The following is a 20,219-nucleotide window of genomic DNA, read 5'->3' as shown; positions in this document are numbered from 1 at the left end:
ATGAATATGAGAACAACATGCATGAATGTGTGAGTGACAATATATGAATGTGTGCATTGAAATATGATAATATGAGAGCAAAATGTATGAATGTGTGAGTGTAAATATATACGTGTGTGAGAGTGAAAATGTATGTATGTAAAAGGAGAATATATGTGTGTAAGAGTGAAAATATGCTGCATGTTGAATGTCCGATAGTCCACCATTTCCACCGGAAATATCAAACATTTAATAAAAGTGAAAAACAATGAACAAGACTTAACGTATTCATCATAATTAATTATATTTATTTCGTTTGGATGTAGGATTTTTGACTTTGTTTAGAGCAGTGATCTTCTACTATATGAACATTTTGGACCCAAAATCACAACAACAAAAAAACGTAAAAACAGATTTTGAAAATGATATTTTTCACACAAACATACACAACGAAACCATTGAAAAGCTGGAAATATATACATGGGATGTCACTATGATAATGTGAAAGTTTGATTGAGGTAGCATGGGATTTCATTCTGATAAGGCAAAAGTGTTATTATAAACAGGGCTGCACATAACAGGTGCGCATGCGCACCTCCGCCAAAAAAAGAGCACCGGGTCATTTGAAAAACGGCGCATTTGCGCACCAACATTGAGAGAGAGGGAGAGAGAGAAGAGAGGAGATAGAAGAGAGGAGAGAAGAGAGAGATAGAGAGAGAGAGAGATAGAGAGAGAGAGAGAGAGAGAGAGAGAGAGAGAGAGAGAGAGAGAGAGAGAGAGAGAGAGAGAGAGAGAGAGAGAGAGAGAGAGAGAGAGAGAGAGAAAGAGAAAGATATTTGCGAGTTGCATATTAACTGAGGGCCGGCCCGTAGCCCTGGCGTTATAGATGTTCGCCTATAGGGCGCCAGATCTGTGGAGGCGCTGCGCTGACAGCTCTGGGAGGGAAAACAATTTTTGTAACCGTTGGCGCTCATCCTAATTTTCGGCCTTGATGTAACAATATTCATAATTAAGTAAATGTAACACCCTTTTCACCCCGGTTACAAGTTTCATTTGCCCTGTACGATGGGCGCTGTAAGTGATGAAAATGGGGGATGTTGGCTTATCTGGCGCCCGCAGCTCACAGCTAAAGTGCGAGTGAGCGTGGGAGAGAGGGAGGGTGCACCGGTACCAGCGCTGTTGTTATTAGAATCTGGTGCTAGCTGCTCTAACGGATATAAGAAGAAGATGTTTCTACAATAATGTGGAGGGAGAGTCCTCTCCAGTCAGACTGAGAGGCTGATAACTACAGCTCAGTGAGGTAAGGACTCTGAGTGTTTAGATAGTTCACTTTAGTCTAAGTTCAAACGGTTTGGTCACAATTTATGTAAACACATATTTCCAAGGCACGCCTTTATAATTATTGGGATAAACAGGTTTGAAATCATTCCAATGTATACTATAGGACAGTAACCAAAAATATCCTTTTAAAACTGGAGAGATAAAAAAAAGATCCATAAATAAATAAATGCATTCACCTCTGCATGTGTGTTCTGTGTTCACCTCTGCATGTGTGTTCTGTGTTCACCTCTGCATGTGTGTTCTGTGTTCACCTCTGCATGTGTGTTCTGTGTTCACCAGTGCTTGAATTGGAATGAAAAAGGTGCCAGTACTCTAAAATCAGCAACTTTTTCAAGTCAATTTTATATATACAGCCCACAAACAAGAATTTGGCTACTATAATGCTGGTGGGTTTGTCTCTTTACTACTGTATATTTTAGAAAGGTTCACTGTACTTAACATTTTTTATGATAGGCAGCGGATATGGCTAAAGCTCAGTAAGGTCAATATTAACTGAAAATATAGCAATCAAAGTCTAGATCTTCTGCTGAAGACACATGAAGCAGAGACCTTTCAGGTGAGAGCCCCTCTGGTGGTGTTCAACATTAATGACAAGGAAACAAAGCTCTGGTCAGAAGCATTTTTTATAAAAAGCTTTAACAAAATTAAGTATTTCTGTACATTTTGAATGCAATCTAACTTTCCAACTCAGAAAACGAAAAACGAAAAAGTGCCAAAAGTCTTCTCACATGGCTGAGCTGCTTTGCAATATACTTCACCACTGAAGAATACAAATATGTATAAAGTAAACTATGATGCAATCTAACTTTCCAACTCAGAAAAATGATAAAGAGCATGAACAAAGAACATGTAAAAACAAATGCAAAATGTGCACAATCTAAAATGAGAAACTGTAACTGCAAGTAACAAAGTCTGAGCCATGGTAAAGAGTTACATTGAACACCAAGCTGATCAGATAACTCCCTGGTTGGTCTGAAGTCCTTCTATCTCCAGGATCTGTACAAATCGGCACATTATGCCAAAAGTCTTCTCACTGGGTGAGCTGCTTTGCAATATACTTCACATTGTTAGAAAAGGCTCCAGAAGGCCTTGGGGACATCAGTATCAGGGGCTGGAGCTGGACAGGCTCTTTCATCAGCACTTCTCCTTCCCTTTGCCAGCCAGGACCTCACATACTGTTCCGGATTGAACTGTCCTAGTGATGGTCCATTACATTTAATGAAAACCAGGCTGGACAGTCGGCTGACAGAGAGAGCATTCCTTTTTGCAGTAAGGATATCGTTCAGGCAGCTGAATGCCCGCTCACACTCACTAGTGGAGACAGCGATGGTTCGGACTGCTTTCAGTAGAGGCTCCATGGCAGCAGGTGTACGGGATGCCCTGGTTTCCTTGTATTCGCGAAAGCCCTGAACAGTCTCTCTTCTGTCCACTTTCAGCACTTCGCACAAACGTAGCACCTCTACGTCCCCATACTGTACGTCTAACTCCTCTTCAGGCCAACTTCCAGGATGGATAACTTTCATGTCCTGGATTAGCTGATTGTCCCGGGCCTCCCGGCCATGTAATGGGATTTCTCTTGTGCTGACATGAGAGGAGGTTGTGGAAGTCATTCTGTGTCTCAGATTCTCTACCATACTGCGGAAAAACTGACCTGCATGAATCTGTACAAGCCTGCCATTCTCACGCAGGGCAACACCCTTGAAGGACTTCTCAGCTAGAGCTGTATGAACTGTAATCATGTGTGGGCCAGGCATGGTGACCATGGATTCAAAAACTCGTATTTCTCGAGTTAAGAGCCTATCTGCTGTAGGCAGTGTCATCTCTCTTTTTTGGAGTTGCCGAGAGAGGTCGCTGAGCTCTGTGAGCGCATCGTACATCAGTCCCAGATTGCTGACAAACGTTGCAGATGTGAGCACATCATCCAGGCCCTTGTACTTTGCTCTGTCTCTGGAATCCCTGCTTGTGTCGTTTGCAGCATTTGTGAAGTGATCATGAAGCACTCGGTAGTTTTCCCAGACTGCTCTGACGCTCCTTTCACTTGAAGCCACCCAGCGGATGGACAAAACACGCCCTATCACCAGGAGACGCTGTCCGACTGCTTGCGCACACTGCGCTAACTGCCTCTGATTTTTGGGGGAGGCATGGAACAAGGAATAGAGTTTGTCAAAAAAGATCTGGAAATGATTGAGCCCTGAGACCTCCTTGACCACATCCCCAACTGCCAGCTCTAGACGATGATTGGAGCAGTGCCACACAAACAGGCTTGGGAATTTACTACACAACTGGGTAGCAACGCCTGTTCTCTTCCCTAGCATGACTGAAGCCCCATCACATGCAAAAGAAACGAAACACTGACCTAAAAAGTCCTCGTTAAAATATCTTCCAAGACACTCCATTAACGCCTTTGTGATGTCATCAGCCGTTGTTCCATCCAACTCGATCAGCTCCCAAAAAAACGTTTCGGGCTCAGCATCAGCTAATGCTGAGCGTAGACACACAACAAGCACCGTTTTACCACTAATAGTGGTAGATTCATCGACCAAAACACAGAGTTTTCTTTGGTTTTCTGTAATGTCTTTTGCCATTTTTTTCTTCAGCTCATGACCTATGTGGTCGATGATTTCGCCACAGGTTTTATTGGAGTGCAAACCCTGCCCACGTTCAGCCCATTCAGTTTCTGTACATTCAAATCAATTGGCATGTCTGTGAATGGCCGGCTATGTTTGCCAATTTTATATGCCGTTCGAAAAACTCTGATAGTGGTGTCTAATTCAGATTTATGCATAGACTGCACTTGATGTTGAATAGTTTCACGTGAAGCAGATGTAAGGATGTCAGCAGCTTTTACATGGGCTTGTGATTCTTTATGTTCTTTGATTTTTTTTTATCAGGCTAGCTTGTTGTTTGCCCTTGTCAACACCGAAATGAGACACTGCACACTCACCCCATTCAGTTGACAGTTTCAGTCCTTGTCCAGTGTGTATTCCCAAAGATTTGACATCTCTGCATATCCGACATCCTAGCTTCTTATCTTTAAGAAGGAGCCATGTATTGGTCTTGCAAACATATTGCACCTGGTCCGTTGTCCAGCAGTCAGGTGCATCGCTTTGCCCGGTGTTGGTGGTGGCAGTTGCGCCAGCAGCAGCTAACGTTAGAGGCTCTGGAGGAGGCGGCGGAGCTAGTGCTAATGCTAATGCACTAGAACTTGGAGCAGGAGGATCAACCAAAGAAAGCTCCCCATCAGACACAATTTCCAACACAGGCACAGCATTCTCTGTATTTGAAGTTTCTTCCGGCGACAACCGCTGTCTTTTTGCACTTTTATTAATCCACGCTAACATTTTAGAAATGCTAATTTGTGACGTGATTTGCTTTCCTTCTCTCGGGGGCGTGCCTGCTCTGTTCTATCACTCTACATAGCCACCCACTGGGTGGGAGTTGCACTGCATAAACACAACACACGTGCATCTAGGTATGTAAATTGTAAAGCATTAAAACATGGTTTTACTAACAGTTTTCAGTATGTTGTTACTTCGGCATTATTATTATTATTATTATTATTTTGAAACGTGTATTACTATTAAATCACGGTCAAATAGGTTAATTTTGACATAGTCGTTTCCACCACAGTATTTACATGGAGAAGATAAGCCCCGCCCCCTCTCCAGCACGTTCTGTTTGAATGACATGAGTAAACAGCTGACAGCCGCTGTGAAACTCCAGCGGTTAGAGCGATGAGAATGTCCGTTCGGCACCTCATGACGCATCTACTGAGTACCGGGCGGCTGTATATATATATATATGGATGTATAATAAGAACGGCGGGAGAGTGTTGAGTACTGGCACGGTGCATGAGTACCGGAGTACCGCCAGCATGCCGGTACTGAGCAAGAAGTGCCGGTACTCCATGGGTCAGAACCAGAAGTGCCGGTACTGCGTACCGGTGAGTACCGGCCCAATTCCAGCACTGGTGTTCACCTCTGCATGTGTGTTCTGTGTCCACCTCTGCATGTGTGTTCAGTGCCGTGTGTCTGGCAAATAAAGTCAAGACCCCCTCAAAAGTTACGGTTTATTTCATTTTAAGGATGAGCACCAAGCAACATCTCCAGGTGCTCCTTTGAGAACCAGGGCAAAAAAGTTATGTGCACCCCTGATTATTTGTTTGTTTATTTATTTAAAGGACAGTGCACATTAATCCACATTGCTGTAAATGAGCCAGCAGGCTAATTTTCAACTGTTGTCCTTGGCAAGATGTTAAATGACCACAACAAGACTAGAAAACAAAAACATAATTAAATAGAGTACAGCAGACAACAGCAGTACAACAATAAATAAATAGCAGTACAACAATAGAGAGGAACAAACAAACATGCAAACAGATGAAATATCATCATACCTTGATGCAGTTAAAAGTGTTCACATTTTTGATTGTTTAAAAGCCAGTTCTTATGATTGTGGTTAAATGTATGATAGGAGGTGTTATTCCTTATCTGCATTGGTGTTGTGTTCCTGAGTGTAGGTGCCCTCACAGAGAAACACTGTTTACCAAAGGAGCTGGACCTAAGAGGGTCTACACAGTCCCCTCTAGGGCAGACCTTGTGGTTCTGCTGTTTGAGTGTTTCTGCTGTATAAAAGTGCAGAGCGGTTGTGGGGGTGCCATGCCGTTTAGAATTTTAAAAATGAGACATGCATCAGTGTGTTTTAAAATATGTCCCCAGCTGAGCAGGTTATGTTTGTCCAGGATTTTGCAATGGTGGTATAGCTTAGGCTTTCTGTCCAAAACTTTGAGAGCTTGTTTGTAAAGTGACAGGATAGGCCTTAATGTTGTGCTATTTGCCTGGGTCCAGCTGGTTCACCTGGGTCCAGCTGCTCATACAGTATGTTAGGTGGGGGAGGATCATGGCAGTCATGTAGAGTTTTGCTACAGGTGTTGTCAAACAGTTCCTTATATATCTAAAGTTTGCTAGATTGTATTGAGTTATTTGCATTACCTTTCTCACTTGTTTTTTGAAGGATAGGATAATGCCTAGATATTTAAAATGTGTAACTGTTTGAATGACCTCCCCAGACACATAGACCTTGGGTTCACAGTGTGATACAGTGTTGGTCTTGCTAAAAAACATACAGACTGTCTTCTTAACATTCAGATATAAGATATATATAAGCGTTGCTCCTTGATAAGGGAGACCCCGGTTCGAAACTCTTCTCAGACTCTCCATATTTGAAGTTGATTATATTATAGTTAGTAGTAGTTAGTATTATAGGTTTATAGGTTTATTTATTATGGAATTATTAAATATAAAACAATTGTGTTGAATTAAGAGAGGGATAATGGGTTACATTTAGGGCCGGGACTCGATTAAAAAAAATAATCTAATTAATTAGAGGCTTTGTAATTAATTAATCGAAATGAATCGCATTTTTAATCACATATAAATATTTGACCTGAGAACAGTGAGAAGCAATTTTTTTCACATGGATTTTAGTATACCATTAGGCGCATTCACACTGCAGTACTTTTCCCACAAAGGTTCATGAGAACTCTTTGAACCTGGGGGTGGATTAGGCAAATGAAGCCACTGACGTCACTTCTTCTTCTTCTGCTTTGGGTTTACTGGCAGGCCGCAAACCACTTCACGGCGTATACTGCCGCCCAAAGTCCCCGGCCGGAAGTCCCCGGAGTTGGGGACTTCCGAGTAAATCGCCAGAACGCCGACACCTCCTCATCTCCACCGCTCCCATGTTTTATTTTGTGTTGCCATAAGTTAGTCTCTCTGCGTTTCTGCGCTGGGCTAATGCTAATAATGCTAATGCGAGGATATGGCGACAATGGCGGCTTCACAACACTTTTTGGGAGTTTTACGGGGCGTGGTTTGCAATCCGCCCAGCCAATCAGACATATAGCTCTCTTCTCACAAGAGAGCCGTGTTTCGTGGGGTGAACTAATTTTAGTACCGGCTCTTTTTGGTGTGAACGCGATAAAAGAGGCTAACGTCCACGCTAGCTTCCACGCTAGCTGCTATATGTTTTGCATTGAGGTGATATTTGAGGCTTGATGTGCTGCGGTGATATGCAAATTCCTTTTTGCATAATTTGCACACAACCGTGCTCTTATCGACGCTTCCATCCGTCCGTTTTTTAAAACAACATTTCCCACTGTTGTTCACTGTGGTTTGTTGTTGTCTGAAGTCATGAACGTTAGTTGGTGCTCCAGTATAATGGGTACGCCTGAAACTCATCCAGTGAGAAACGTTCCGTGGTGCAAAAATAAGTGCGATTAAAATGCGTTAATTTTTTTAACGCGTTAATTTTTGTGTAATTAATTAATCTTAATTAACGCGTTAAAGTCCCGGCCCTAGTTACATTATAATATATGTCAGGGTGAACAGTGAATGTGTGAAATGCTAATATTATGCTAACTGCTAGTTGCTAAGCTAACGGGAGCTCTTTCAATGTATATTTCCATTGAAAATGCTAACCGCTAGCAGCAAAGCTAGCATCACAGCCATTGATCCGTTTGCATACGCTTTTCCCAAACCTTTTCACACGCTACTCTGGGAGTACTTTAATTAGCTTCGTATTGATCTGTAGATGTTATTTAATGCATCGTTTGTCAATTGTTATGGTTGAAAACACAGGTACATGTCCCGTTCGGAATCTTTATAAATATAATACAAATATATATATACACATTATGTACAAAAATCCGTTTTTTCTGTCTTTATCTGTGCCACGCTTCAAAGCGGTTTCTGTCAATACGACACAGAGGGCAACATCACAGGTTCCTCCTCCTCCATGTCAAAAAACAAGCTTAAAGCTCACGTTCAGAGTTCTCTTCATCATAGTTGAATCTTCAAAACTCTAAATCTATCTAACTATATCTAAATTCTCAATGTTTGTCTGTCACTTTACTTCAATCGCAGTCTCCCGCCGTCTCTCTTCGTCTCGTTTCGTATCACTCCGTTTACCTGATTACCTCAACCCCTCCCTGGTAAATACATCCTGTTGAGCATAATCTACAGTTTCCAGTATTTTCCGTTTCGCAAAATGATAAAATACGGCGAAGATATTAAAATATGTGCTTCCATTATTCATACTTCTGAAATATATCTGTATTAACTTGATATCATCGTATGTCCGTGTTTATTGGGTCTTTTTGCATGAAACAAAGTGGCATATAGTTTCAAGCCAGTACTTTCGACAGAAATACACATATACATCCTGTTGAGCAGGATCTACAGTTTCCAGTATTTTCCGTTTCGTAAAATGATAAAATACGGCGAAGATATTAAAATATGTGCTTCCATTTTTCATACTTTTGAAATGTATTAACTTTATATCATCGTATCTCCGTGTTTACTGGGTCTTTTTGCATGAAACAAAGACTGGGATATAGTTTCAAGCCAGTACTTTCGACAGAAACACACGGCAATGTTGTCCGGACTGTTGTTTTTATGCGACACCGGCTTAAACAGGTCATGTGATTTGATCACGCCGGCGTGACGGTCGACTCCAAAGGGTTAATATTAAATACATATAAGTATTTTTACAACTTGTATTTAGAAATACTCTGTTGTAATTATTGATGCATACATGTGTTCATCCATTCAATGTGGCATCTGCTATAATGGGGTTAATGTATGATATTACTTAATAATACAATACATTATAATATATGATATGATAATTACATTTTAGTTTTATTCATTTCTTATTTCATAGTTTCTCATTATTATTATTTGTATAATTGCAAACAGACTAAGTTCAACAACACCCAGTTGTCTTTGTGTATTTTGTGAATGAAGCGCCATCTTATGGTTAAATCCTGTAATTGAACAAATGGGGAAATTGGGCAACGCCCTCTAGCAATTTGGCAACACCCCCAGCCACTGGCATCCGCTGGGCTTTTGACTGGGACACACCCATCTGAGTCTGATCTGGAGTGCTTCATCTGTATGGAGAGGTGACAAAGCAAGTGGTTTGGTGCCTTGCTCAAAGACTCATCGGCAGTGTCAAACTGGCCCCTCTCCAGCTACGTTACATTACATGTTCATTTGCTGAGCCTTTGATCCAAAGTGACTTACATTAAGTACAAAAACATAGTGAATTAAACTCTGAATAACAAGGAAAGTGCAGATATATTCACTTCAAGCAAGTCATCCCATTGTAAGTGCTGAATTTGTTACAAGGCCTAAGCCAGGTGTGTCAAAGTCATTGTATGTGGTCCGCAACAGCTCGCAAAGAATATAAACAGTTTATTATACATGCCGCTTAACAGTAGCACTGTATGAATAATGACGATTGCATTTATATATTTACACATTTGTCAAAATGTAGTTGAGTTTTCATACATTTTGAACAAAGTGTGTGACTCACGCTCTCTGCTGTGTGACAGGAAATACAGTGACAATATTTAAAGAAATAGTACACACTTACAAAGAGTGAAAAATACGTTTTGCTGCTTCATAAAACCCAACAAAACATCCGAAATATCCCTTTAAAGCTACAGATATCCCACAATTCAGTGCAACACTACAAATAATTTACACTGCTGTGAATTTCAGAAACGCTATTGCTCTTATTGTAATAAAACACAACTTTTCTAAGCTTAATTCTGAGAAAACTCATAATTTATTTTGGCCAATACGATATAAAAATGTTCAAAACAATCCAATACTCAATTCAGGTATTTCACAGTGGCACAGGTGATGTAGGACACAATAGAAAATTGTAAACTTTAACACTTTAAATACATTTATTTGACATTATTTGGCATTGTCTTGTATTCAGATTTTACCCAGCTGTGTCTTCTGACCACACAAATAAATATAAACAATATTAACAAACATTTTAAATGTTCTTCACAAACAGAAGCTTGTCGTTCTTCTCATCAGGTCAAAATATATTTCGTAAGATTATCGTGTAAATAGTTTTCTGACAAATCAAGTGCTATTGTACATTTTCTAGCATTCAACTCGTTTTCCTCTCCTGTCAAAGGTCTCTACTTAAAATGTACTTTGATCACTAAATGTTCATGTTTCTGACTTCTACATTTTCATTTCCTCATTTAGGCACATTTTTCATTTAATGCACTTTTTCGGTAAATAATTCCTGATTATTTTTTACATTTCAGTTTATTCTTAACTTTGGAAACTCGTTCAAAATCTCAAATGTACTGCTGTTAGTTGATGTAGAAAACTGACCTTAGTTTCTCAACCGTATTTATTTACTACACTATATGAACATCGTACAAAGAAATTACATCAGGGTACACAGTGGTGGGAGAAGTACTTGGATCTTGTACTTAAGTAAAAGTAGAAGTACCAGAGTGTAGTAATACTGTGTTACAAGTAAATGTCCTGAATTAAAAATAATAATATTTATAAAACGGACAAGTCGAATCAAGCAGTCTGATTGGTTCTTAGCCTTGATATAATGAGCGTATTTCACGGGTAGAAATGTAGTTACTTTTCACAAGTCAGTATCCCTCCACGTCTGCGAAAAGCAACAACGGTGTTACATTACGTCCGTTACGAAACTGACTAACTAACCAAGCTTAAGATGCAAACATTTAAGGTTAACTTCGACCTCCGGGGTGGCCTTACTATGGAGGAGTGGATTGAGCAGTGCCTGTCTCCAGAAAAAAAGCACCTAAACGACGACATGCAGAACTACGTGAAGAGCAGGGGCCTATACTACGAATCGAGTTCAACCTATCCTGGATATGTTTTGAGTTATCCGGTTGACTTAATCCAAAACAAAGCCGCTCTCGCTAAACTGTCCTACAACGCTGGCTATCAACTCGTTCGCTCAAGCCAGCCGTGTCCTATCTAGTTAGGTGCGCGTTCACATGAAAGGGGTGGTATTTGGAGCATTCGACCAATCACAAACATGGAGAAGCATACTAACAGCGCAGCATCATACTTCCTGAATGAAAAGTCAACTATAATATTAGACATTTGAAGAAGTTAAACTTTAAACATCCATGACTTAAACACTTTATCCAGGATAAAAGCCACAGAGCTGCACCTGCAAGGTGAATACAGCTGGTAACAGAACAAGTGTTTCAATGCGTACAGGTTTATGATATCACTGCCCCGTCTAAGACACGAGTGAATCTGACTTTAATTACATTTGACTCGAGTGTTTCGTCAACTTAATGTGTTGCTTAAAATAATACTTATGCATACAGTATGTGACACTGTGAGTGTTGCACGGCCAGATACGGCTCAGCTGACTCAGATAAGGAGATATATGATACATTATGATGTGATATGATGTGATATGAATGATAATGGGACACATCGACGTCTGCACTCACAGTGCCGCTGACTGTAGGCTACGTAATGTTACTTTGCTCCGGTTACTTATGTTGTGGCAGATATTTAATTAAGCTTTCTTAACATAGCCTAATAGTATAATAGTTATAATAGTCAGATTTCTCTGAAGATGGGAGGTGATGTTCTATTCATTTTCACGTTCACGCAGTCGGTGATTTTGGCCGGCCGTCTTTCCTGCAACCGCAGTTTAAACTGTATTTCCTCTGCACACTGAGCTCTGATTGGTCAGCAGGCGTGGTGCTTTCGCTGAGTTGATCTCTTATCATGGAACATATCCTGCTTCGGAGCACAGACTAGGTTCCAGGATAAGTCACCATGGAGATCTAGCCCGCTAAAAAGTGAACCAGCTTTGTAGTAGCCTACCGGAAATCCCAGAAGTTATTTTGCTAAACGAAAATCCTGCTTCGTAGTATACCCCCCAGGTTAGCCGCTAAGCATAAGTTACCATGGAGATCTAGCCTGCTAAAAAGAGGACCAGCTTCGTAGGACCGGAAAGCCGGAGTTTTCCCTGAATTTAGCCGGCTAAGCGAAAATCCTGCTTCGTAGTATACCCCCCCTGGTAGACCAACTGGAGAAGTTGCACCATTCAAAAGCTTTCTCACGCGGGTCTAGAAACAAAGCAGAGACATGATGACCGTTAGTGGCCACAGGTGCGAAAGCTCTCTCCAGAGCTACTGGAAGCCCAATCTCGGGGACCGGAGAAAGTGGAGCAATATTCTGACCACGCCAAGCAACAGCCAGAACAACCTCAACCTATACAAGTGACCACGTAAGCCATGCTACTGATGCTGGACAGGTTTTCAGTGGGTGCACAATAAACGGCAACATACAAATTATTGTAAATAAATAGCCAAATAATGGATCAACGCTGTCTGTCTAATACAGGGGTGCCCAATACGTCGATCGCGATCGACCGGTCGATCACAAAGGTAGTGTGGGTAGATCGCATGGCATTGAAAAAAAAAATAAGGGAAAAAAGGTCAGCCAGTCTGAGTTGTATTGTGCCATATGGGTTCATGCAGTTATGAGGGGGCCTCACCTCCTGATCTGAAGCGCAACCACCTCGCACTATGTTTTGTGCAGAAGGCAACAGAGGGACTATTTTATTTTGAACATAATTATTTACTAATAAAAACTATTTAAATTGGAGTGTGTCTTTTTCTTTCATATTGCCATACTTTGTTAACCGTTTTATAAAAGCAATAGCTGTTTTTAATGTGATATAATGACCATATCGCCTACCATGGCATGTCATGCTTAATTAAATATTATATATATATATATATATATACTGTATTATAACTATTGATGCATTCATGTCTCTATTATTTTAATTTTGCAGCTGGTAAAATAACATGATTTACTGCCAGGTAAATATCCTTTAGTCCTTTACCTGGCCACAAATGAGTATATTTACTCTACTAATATTATATATATATAATACTCAAGTAAAGTAATATACCTCAAAGATTTACCTAAGCACAGTCCTTGAGTAAATTAACTTTCCATCACTTTGGGTACACAGGTACACATACAAATATAGAACAAAACAGAAAAGCAAACAAAAAAAAGGTATCATTTCAAATATCATATTTGTCAAATACAAAGTTATTTTTAGTTGCATTTTATTGCTATTTTTTTTAATAGTGGAGCCATATTGCTTTAATTGTTGGTAAAATAAAAAGTATTATAATCCAATGTGTTGATGATATTGCATAGATGCCATTTGTGGCCACAGAGGGCGCTGTTTAGCAAAGGTCAAAGCATAGACAAAGGGTTAGGGCGAGGGTTGAAAGTTGTGTGTGTGTGTGTGTGTGTGTGTGTGTGTGTGTGTGTGTGTGTGTGTGTGTGTGTGTGTGTGTTTCCTTACGTTACAGTGAGTTATCTGATCCTCTTCTCTTTTCCTCCGTGAGAAGCAGCTCAGCAGCAGGAACAACAGAGGTAAATGAAGATATTTAACACTTATTTTATTAAATTGTTCTTTAATGGGATTGTAGCCGCAGCGCTACACCTGTTTTCACTAGTTAAGTGTTTGATATTTTACTTATTGTTCTTGTAATCATGAAAGAGATCAGTTTGTTAGTTTTTCCATTTTCCAGTGAAGGCGTTTTTGTTGTAGTTTTCTAAAGATCCCCTTGTTTATGAGACGAGAAGATGAAGACCTTCACACATTATGTTTGGTTTCTGAAACATTGCTTTCTTTTTATCTCTTATTGATTTATAATTGAATGTCATTTACTTTAGATGTAAAGAAAACAATCCTGTTGTCTCAATTTGAATATGACGACATGGTCAATCAGACTCAGACTCATGTTTATTATCAGGTTGAGAAATTGTGTTTGACACCCCAAGCCTAAAATAACTCTTAAGTGCTTTTTTTTTAATGCAGGAATTGAATTGCCAAGATACAATGGAAACAGTTTTCAGTTTGTGAGGGAAGATATGCAGAGTTCCTGCTGTCCTGATGTCAATGAGGAGCTCGTTCCACCATTCATTCCCACTGACACTTTCCCTCAGCCACAACGCAGACTCTCTGCGTTACATTAATGCACACAATGTACACAATATCAGGTATTTTATTATTACTGCACATTTTTTTATTCCATTCTATTTCAATGTAAATACTGTTTTTTTTATTTTACTATATTTTATTATTATTTTTAATGTTGTTATAGTTTTCTTAAAATAGTTCTCTGTTTTACATTTTTGTTGTATGCACCACGACACCAAGTCAAATTCCTCGTACGTGTCAGCCTACCTGGTGATAAACCTGATTCTGATTCTTATTTAGGAGCCATGATAGCAACCAGGTGAGTTTTGGGGGTTACCTGGGTCACACTCACAGTGAGGGAGCAGCAATCTGATTGGCTGACGTTGAGCGATGTGCACAAGCTAGAGTTTAACGGAGGCCAGTGTCTTGAATTGGATTATTGCATTAACTGGCAGCAGAGATGGCAAAAGTACACATCCTTTACTCAAGTAGAAGTACAGATACTCGTGTTTAAAAATACTCTGGTAAAAGTAGAAGTTCTGACTAAACTTCATTATTCAAGTCAAAGTAAAGAAGTATGGGCTTTGAAATGTACTTAAGTAAAAAGTACCCATAACTACCAGCTGTTTTAAAGAGTACCTAACCTCCCTGTAACCAGCCTGTGTTAAAAATGTAAGAAGTAAAAGTAAAAAGTTGTCAGAAAAATAAGTAGTGGAGTAAAGTACTGATTCCAGAAAAATGTTCTTAAGTACATTAACAAAGTATTTGTACTCCACCACTTCCCACCTCTGACTGGCAGCTAGTGGAGAAGTGGAGGAGAGGAGGAGAGGAGGAGAGGAGGAGAGGAGGAGAGGAGGAGAGGAGGAGAGGAGGAGAGGAGGAGAGGAGGAGAGGAGAGGGAGAAGTGGAGGAGGTTGAAGACCAGTCTGGCTGCAGCATTCTGAATTAGCCGTAGCATTCTGATGGCGTTTGACAACTCTCTGTATTTTAGACCAATCACGACCAAGCCAAGTTTCTACAGTCTCTACTATTTCTACTTTTTATTCTGAGACGCGTCAGTGAGGAAATAAACATGAATAACATGAGGAAAAGAAGCAACTTGTTTTCAGTCTGAAGAAACCTCTGTTCTTGTGAAACTGATTGAATCAGAAATGTTAGTTAGTTTATTATTTGACAGCATTGTAACATCTGTTTGCTCTTCTCTCATTACATGTGATTGTTGCTGCTTTAATAATCTGAGTGATATCATTATTAATATTAATGCACAGCTCTATTGTGACATACATGTTTTTATATATTCATAGTGCACACATTACTTTGTCTTCTCCATTATATATTTCACTTTACTATATATTATTATATTGTATTAAACGTCTTAGCTGAATACTCAACTCTGATTGGTCAAATTAGAAGTCTAAGAGGTTGTTAAAACTCGATAACACACCGCTGCCAAGAAATCAGTATTTTAGATTGAGATGAAATCCTTTAGAGTTTATAAACGTGTGCATTTGATAATCCACGCTGAACAGCAATGGGTCGTCCTCTCTGTTTAGGCTTCTCCTGGGAAACTGTGTATAACATTTACTCTGTATTTAAATACTTAGAAATCTCTTTAAAACATGTATTTTATTCCCTGACGAAGAAGTCTGTCAGAGAGTTACTTTAAACCCAGTAGCTCTGTATGTTTCATATGATTATACAAGTTTAACATTTAAAAATGGAATGTAATAAAACCTTGATTTCAATTATTTAAAATCAATATTGTCTGGACTGGAAATTAAAATGCATTTTATTTTGGATCTGATAAATGATTCGCTGCTCAAACTTCCAGTTGGATTAAACATATTTTTTATTTATTTTCCCATCATGCACAAATCACAAATGAACAATTTATAACGACATAGTTTCAATAAAACAGAGAAGGTTAAACTATAGCCTGACATAAAGATCTGAATCTGGGTGAGATCATTTAAAATGTGAAGAATATATATCTCTTATTTCCTCTAAAGGAAGCAGTTCAGCACATTTGATGAACATGATGTTACTTGGATACAAGTGTCAGCTAAATGCACGTGTTTCAATTTAATAAAGGTTGACAGTATGATCAAAGAGCAGATTATCAAACTCAATAACAACAAGAATAAAAACATGTTTAGAATAAAGAGACAGCAGGAGGACAGGTTCAGAGGTCAGTGAACGATCCCTTTCAGAGACGAACATCACAGATATAATGATCCTGTTTATCTCTACCTGCTCTGATCCACTGTCACACACACCTTCAGCGGTAATATCTTCACTTCGTCAAAAGTGAGAATGTATGGAAACATCTTCTCAGTGAAAGTGTGTGTGAAGGTGTGTATGTGTGTGTTAGTGTCAGGATCAGAGAACGACAACTTTCCTCCGTTCCAGTCCAGATTCACTTTGACCCTCTGGAACACCTTCTTCAGGCTGAGAGTAATGGGTGGATCTGATGGTGAATATGCTGAGTATTCAACTTCATCACCTTTATACTTGAAATATATTCTCCATACTCCAGACCGTATGATTCCCTTCCTCTGGACAGACTCTGCTGACACACCCAGTGACCAGAATGTACTGTCTGTAACCTGGACATCCCAGCTGTGAGTCCCTGAGTTAAAGCCCTCAGAGCTCAGGACAAAGGGGTATTTATGAAACCTCTCTGGATTATCAGGAAGTTTCTGTCTCTCTCCTCCTCTCACACTGGTCAGATCTTCAGACAGGAGGAGTTCTGGATGAGCAGTGTTTGGGTCCAGGATGAGAGGAGAGTAGGACACCATGTCCTTCATCTTGCTCCAGATGTTGAAGCTGAGGTTGCCCAGGTGTTTGGCCTGCTCTATCAGAGCACCTGAGGGCAGCTGTGGGTCCTCCAGCAGGGGGCGCTGCAGCCTCTCCACTGCAGCCTTGTAGTTGTGCAGGAAGGAGACATCTTCATCTCTCAGCTCCTCCTCTGTGGCTCTGACTGTGTGAGAAAGAGCTGTTATCCCTCTGCTCACAGCCTCCATCTTCTCCTCCATCCTCCTCCTCTTCTGCTCCTCTTCCTCCCTCAATGCAGCCATCCTGGCCTCCTCTTCCTCTTCTAGAAACTGGTGAAGCTTCTTGAACTGCTCCTTAATCTGCTTCTCTGTGTGTAGAGCCTGGACCTTCATGTGTCCTGCTGTTTGATCAAACTTCACTTTAACTCCTTCAAAGAGCTTCAGTTTATTCTTTAAAGGCTGCAGAGCTTTCTGGAGCTCCTCTCTGAGATCCTGAGCAGCTTCATCCATGGGTCTGAATCTGTGGTTGGTGTGTGTTCTTGAATCTCTGCAGACGACACACATTGGCTGCTGATGGTCCAGACAGAAGAGATTGAGTCTCTCAGAGTGCAGACTGCAGAGAGCCTCTGGAGATCTCTGACCTCTCTCCAGTAAGAAGGTCTCACTCATGTTCTTTAACACCAGGTTACAGGGAGGTTCATCTTTGGAGGATTTTCTCCGACAAACTGGACACTCCTTTACTTCTTTCCCCGCCCACCAGGTCTGCAGACAGGCTTTACAGAAGCTGTGGCTACAGGACAGAAGAACAGGATCTCTAAAGACGTCCTGACAGACGAGATCTTCCTCTAACCTGGAAGCCATGTTGTCTCTGAGTGAAGCTGAAACACAGAAGACAGGAAGTTCAGTCAGTCATGGCTCCCCTCCCCCTCCTCTACTGACTTCACTGAAATTAACTTTGACCTCATTCACACCAACGGTGTTTCAGGGCCGGTTCGGAGCTAGAGCTTGAAAAGCACCGGGTTTTCCTTCACACCGCAGCGGAGCAGACTCTTATCTCCGGAATCCGGTTCGTTTCAAGCACCAACAAATTGTCCAGCTAGAGCAAAAGCACCGCATACGTCACGCTTACGTCGAGGCGGGGGCAGGGGCGGGATCAACTCCTGAACAACAACAAGAAGCCCGCGTTTTATCTAGCTTGTACACAACGATGGAGAAACGTAACAAGCAGCAGTGGTCCACTGAAGAGACCAGCTACCTGCTGGGAATCTGGTCTTCCGAAGAGGTACAGAGGAAGCTGGAGCACAATCGGCCATTGTTGTTGTTGTTGGTGTCAGCTGTGAGGGGTTTCAGCGCGGTTTGGCTTTATGAAGCAGGCACGCAAACGGTTACGTCATGACGCAAACGATGACGCAATGACGCAGCACCAGTCGGACTCTGGGCGGTGTGAAAAGAGTCGGAGCTAAACCGAAGAAGCAGTTCTGAACCTGAAAAGCTCTAGCACGGAGCTTGAACCGGAGTTGCGTTGGTGTGAATGAGGTATTTGAGTTTTGTTTTGGAGACTCACCTTCAGGGGGTGGAGTGTCCGCAGGTTGAAGCAGCAGTGTTGGAGTTTCCACTTTTCTCTCCTGTAGCTGAACTCAGAGGAAGTTGTTTGGTCTGAAGGTGAATGTGATCGTCTGTTTTTCAGTCCGTCTGTCTCTCTGCAGTGAGGGAGAAGAACAAACTGCATGGTTTCACTTTCCAGTGAGTCAGTTGAGGGAGGAACTCTGTCTCTCTCATGTAACTCAGGGAGTGTCTCAGTCTAAAGGGCTGTGTCATTGCTGATAAAGGTTGTAGTGGAGTGGTTGAAATGATATGGCACATGTTGTTGGAGATAAATGTTCAAACCGGAGCCACAAACCACCAGGAGACAAGAGTTGCAATTTATTTTCCTCATTCATCAGGGTATTCAGTTGTTGAGATGGCTGTTGCCAATGGTTCTAGTAGAAAGGTGAACAACACTGATTACAGCATTTGCACATTGAAATAATACTTATATTATTTGCACATTAAAGTTAACAAATATGTCTGCCATCATTTATATTGAATTGGAACCCAAATTATATTTATCACTACATTGAACAACAATACCATTGAGGTGACTCAAGTGCAAAATACAAGGAAGATTCTACTTACATTGGTGAAATCAAAAGTCACTCTGGTGTTCTTAACAATTATAGGAAGAAATGCATGCACGTTAAAGCACCCAGATATTGTTCTAAACTGTATTAAAGTAAACAGGTATTATCTTGAACTGTATTGAAGTGAACATGTATTATTTGGGACTGTTTAAAGTAATCCTATATATCTAAACCTTCTTACTTACACTCCATGACCCAGAGACCCTGACACACACACATACACCTCCTGTCTCCATGCAGCACACACACATACACTCCTTAACCCAGATATCAGCAACACACACACACATATGCCTCTGCTTATCAGCATGCACACACACACACACACACACATACACTTTCCCTCACTAACACACACACATGTTCTTTTTCCAAGGATTCTTGCTGGGGCGAATAATCCCAAGCACCAATATATCGGTGTAAAATGTTTGATACCAATATATCTGTGTACAATGTTTGATACCAATATATCTGTGTACAATGTTTGATTGTTTTAAAATAATAGTTTGTGTGAAACCTTCCCTGGGAAATTAAAGGAGTTAACCCAGGTATAAGATAAAAAGTGATTCTGACCTTGTATAGTTCCGATGCTGTCACGCTCTGTTCAGAAGAAAGATACTTTTTACCAGAACTCTAATTCGTTTAGGAGTAAAATGGGACGGAAGAGCCGACACATCTCCACCTCCAAATATGTCCATATATACTGTTGTTTCTTCATGCAAAGGGCCCCCTGTTTCTGACTGGCTGGTCCCGATACCTGTATCGCACAGCAGTAGAACTGGGAGTCCGGAGTACTCTGTAAACTTGTATTGGTGTTTTTTACCATTAAAATCTGATTATTGTTATAACTTTATGCCGGTGTGTTGAACTCCCTCTTTTATCAATCTGACCAGGCTCATCTAACGGACGGCGCGGAGCACAGGTGGGCTTTGAGCCACCACTATTGTGTCTGCTCCTACAATCTGGTGACCTGCCGACGTGATGAGTGCTGGTCACTAGGAGTACCACCGACAGCCAGCGGACGAATTTCAGTCCAGGGGAGGACACCTGCACACCGTTGACAACTAAATCAGGACGTCCAGATACAAAGGTGAGCAGACACCTGTTGATTGTC

At 40.8% G+C, this 20,219-nt stretch overlaps 1 protein-coding gene across 1 annotated transcript; it reads right to left on the bottom strand.

Annotated features, from left to right (window-relative positions):
• Positions 1 to 15,976: 15,976 nt before the first annotated feature.
• On the bottom strand, positions 15,977 to 18,624 carry LOC117539928 (nuclear factor 7, brain-like). Its single transcript, XM_034206285.1, has 2 exons — positions 18,490 to 18,624; positions 15,977 to 17,803 (listed from the first exon to the last, which is right to left on the bottom strand). The coding sequence occupies exon 2, from the start codon at positions 17,784 to 17,786 to the stop codon at positions 16,398 to 16,400; it is 1,389 nt and encodes a 462-aa protein (XP_034062176.1). The 5' UTR covers positions 17,787 to 17,803; positions 18,490 to 18,624; the 3' UTR covers positions 15,977 to 16,397.
• Between the last annotated feature and the right edge of the window lie 1,595 nt (positions 18,625 to 20,219).

The sequence above is a fragment of the Gymnodraco acuticeps genome, unplaced genomic scaffold (genome assembly GCF_902827175.1).
Source record: "Gymnodraco acuticeps unplaced genomic scaffold, fGymAcu1.1, whole genome shotgun sequence".
In the NCBI taxonomy this organism is placed as follows: domain Eukaryota; kingdom Metazoa; phylum Chordata; class Actinopteri; order Perciformes; family Bathydraconidae; genus Gymnodraco; species Gymnodraco acuticeps.
This window is presented reverse-complemented; position numbering and strand designations above follow the sequence as displayed.